Consider the following 2,887-nt stretch of genomic DNA (forward strand, 5'->3'; position numbering starts at 1 on the left):
CTCCTCCTCCCCCTCCTCCTCCTTGCTTTGACGTGATGGGCTTTGACGTGTTGCTGCCCTTCTGTGCAGCTTTAGATCCACTGTCTTTGAGCCCTGCCGGGGACGACGACCGCTGCTGCTTCCGGCTGCTATTGTCTGGCTGCCGCGGCGAGTCGGCAGAGGATGGGTTCATCATGGTGTCAAAGGCTCAGCTCATCCTCAAAAACAACACCCATCCCCTTCATCAGTATCCCTGCAGCTGGAAAACAATTGAATGTTCAGACCTAAAGGCTACAAAAGATGGATAGGATGTAAGCTAAGTAACACCCAATAAGGAAAGGTGAGGCTATCTTCTACAGATCGACCAAATAGTCCAAGTTTGAAAATGGGAATAAACTGGTTATTAAATATAAAACAAGTAGGCTACATCATGCATTTTATGAGATTATAAGCGAGGTCAATTAGGCTACTGTCTGTGGAAAGCGCCCAGAGACAGGTGGGATGTGTGTGAGATCAGCTGCACATCGGGCAATTAGACAATCATTTGCGTCACGTGTGCTGCCTAAAGGGCAATAGGCGAGAGAGAGAGAGAAGAATGTGTCTCTGGCTATTAAACCTGGAGCAGCAGCCATTCAATTAAACCGGTTTTAGCTCAGTTGGCATCAACAAGGTTCTGAGTGGCCCCTGATCTGATCTTCGATCGACCCAAAAGTAACAAAGGAAGGTCCAGCTTCTTGGTTCTTGATGAGCCACATCCAGGCTTTCAGGAGCACAGTGAGAGAGCCGTTTCCTGTCAGCCATCATCTCACTCCTCATACCCAACATTACCGATGACTCATTACTTAAATGGTTGATGGAAGATGAGCCATAAAAAGTGTCAGGAGCAGAGTTTATTTTACCCAGTCCTCACTTGGAACAGTTTATGCGTTTTTTTTCTTTTGTCTCTGATTTTAAAAGCACCAAACATCGACTGTCTGCCACACACTCCCTCACACACCATCTCTCACTCACTGATTGAATATCAAATTATTCTAAATAAGGAAAGGCTCCGTTTAGCGTGTGTTATAAACAACTGGGAGCAGCAACAGTAAATCAACCCACCTTGGAGGCCTGACAGTACAGAACATAATGTGGACCAATGCACAGTCAGACATTTGCCCTTCATACAGGTTACTGTTGTCACATTTATCTAAAAAAAGACGCCCTGTGCTCAAAGACAAGAGATTATCACATGGAAATCATGAAGCTCCAATTAAATTCCTTACCTTTTCTGGGTGTTTTCTGTCGGACGCTGAAGGGTAGTGGTGATGGGGAGGCAGAAGGGATGCTGACTCGAGCGCCTCCCGACCACCAAGCAACCTGTTTCAATATTCATGACATTACATCATCGCTGGGAGGGTCCGGGCTGCACGGAAATGAAGCTGCACGCAGCAGGCTGCTCTCATTGGAAGAAGACAGACGCCCCCCTTCTCTCTGTCTGTCTCTCCCTCTCTCTCTCTCTCTCTGTCTGTCTCTCAGCCGTGATTGGATGTAGCCACTTGCAACTGTACATTCACCTTATAATCGGTCATGTGAATTGACCTTCAGTATATGGCTTTGATTTGACCACTAGAGAGAATGTGACTGTTCCAAAAGTTGTTATTTTCCCAAGCTGTGGCAATGCACTTTATGCCAGGAGGACTATATGGCTGAGAGCTCAATGCACATTATTCAACAGCTGTCATGAACTAGATCAACAGCATATTTAGGTTGTTCAGCAGATACAGTCAAATACTGTCTCTTACAGTTGTTTGAGTTTTACAATAATGCATGAGCTTACTGTACATCCCCTCCTCTTCCTTATCATAATATACAAATAAAAGCTCTTCAAAATAAGAGCACAAGGTTGATATGCCATGTCTCTTTTTTGCTTATACAGAGATATTTACTTGAATTTGGTTTAATTATCAGACTCATGGCATCCATTTGTTGACTTGGACAAAGTTCAGTTAGGAGGTTTTATTTACAGCCCCAATGACTTTCAAAACATTTAAAAACTCGCTCAGTTGTTTCTTGGCCGCTGCCCTCTGAAGCTGTTACACAATATTTTTCCACGGGTGCCCAGGAATCATTTGTCAAACAAGTTAGCTGGAGAGGGGAGTATAGGCCTTACTTAATGTTGTCAGGGGATAAATCAGCAATTTCATTTGGAGTTCTGCCTACCATTCATTTTTCCCAGATTTTGTTTGAGTGTTGGATGGAAATGGAAATGTGATGATTGGTTTGAAAACAGGTTCATGTATGAGGGTTTCCAATGGAAATGATTACGGAGGAGCATTTATTCTGCTTGGATACAGTGCCAACTCTCATGGGTTCCTCATGCACTCAAGGCATCTTCACTTTGATTGAATTACCTTGTGGTGGGTCAGACCCATCTCACCCATCCTTTGGAGATTGAAATTCTTGGCCCTGTGCCAACAAGATAAAGTTCAGACACACATCAGAAATGGCTCATGGTTGTTTAAATGTACACCACGAAGGAGGTGGTCTGGTGTTGCATGTGTCATCCCTGTGTGAGTAAAATAAATACATTTGCAGGACGTGCCAGGGATCAACTTGGATTGAAAGCCAGGATTCTCTTCGCTCTGAAAGTTTTATGGCATGGATTTTAACTTCTGTCAAGGCTTCAGTAACCCCAGCTCTTAGCCTCCTACTGTACCTCTGTGCAATCCATTTGCTTCTGTCACTGCAGGCTTTTACAGCACTATATCTTGATCCGTTCAGAAAACAAGACTGCTCTCTATTGTAATCACAGTTTAATTGCTGGACAAGATGTTGGAGGGCCAATCAGCCAGCTTTGGGCAAGAATGAGGATTCATTTTCTCTGAATAGGATAACAGATGTTTGGGGTCGTGCACTCCCCCCCCCC

At 44.3% G+C, this 2,887-nt stretch overlaps 1 protein-coding gene across 1 annotated transcript in view; it reads right to left on the bottom strand.

Annotated features, from left to right (window-relative positions):
- LOC118335902 (protein SOGA3) overlaps positions 1 to 666 on the bottom strand; it is a 5,818-nt gene extending 5,152 nt beyond the window's left edge. The window contains exon 1 of the mRNA XM_035672400.1: positions 13 to 666. Coding sequence (XP_035528293.1) covers positions 13 to 175 — 163 coding nt within the window. The 5' untranslated portion in view covers positions 176 to 666. The remainder of the gene's footprint in view (positions 1 to 12) is intronic.
- Positions 667 to 2,887: the final 2,221 nt, after the last annotated feature.

The sequence above is a fragment of the Morone saxatilis genome, unplaced genomic scaffold (genome assembly GCF_004916995.1).
Source record: "Morone saxatilis isolate NCDOM2014 unplaced genomic scaffold, NCSU_SB_2.0 Contig24, whole genome shotgun sequence".
Taxonomy (NCBI): Eukaryota; Metazoa; Chordata; class Actinopteri; family Moronidae; genus Morone; species Morone saxatilis.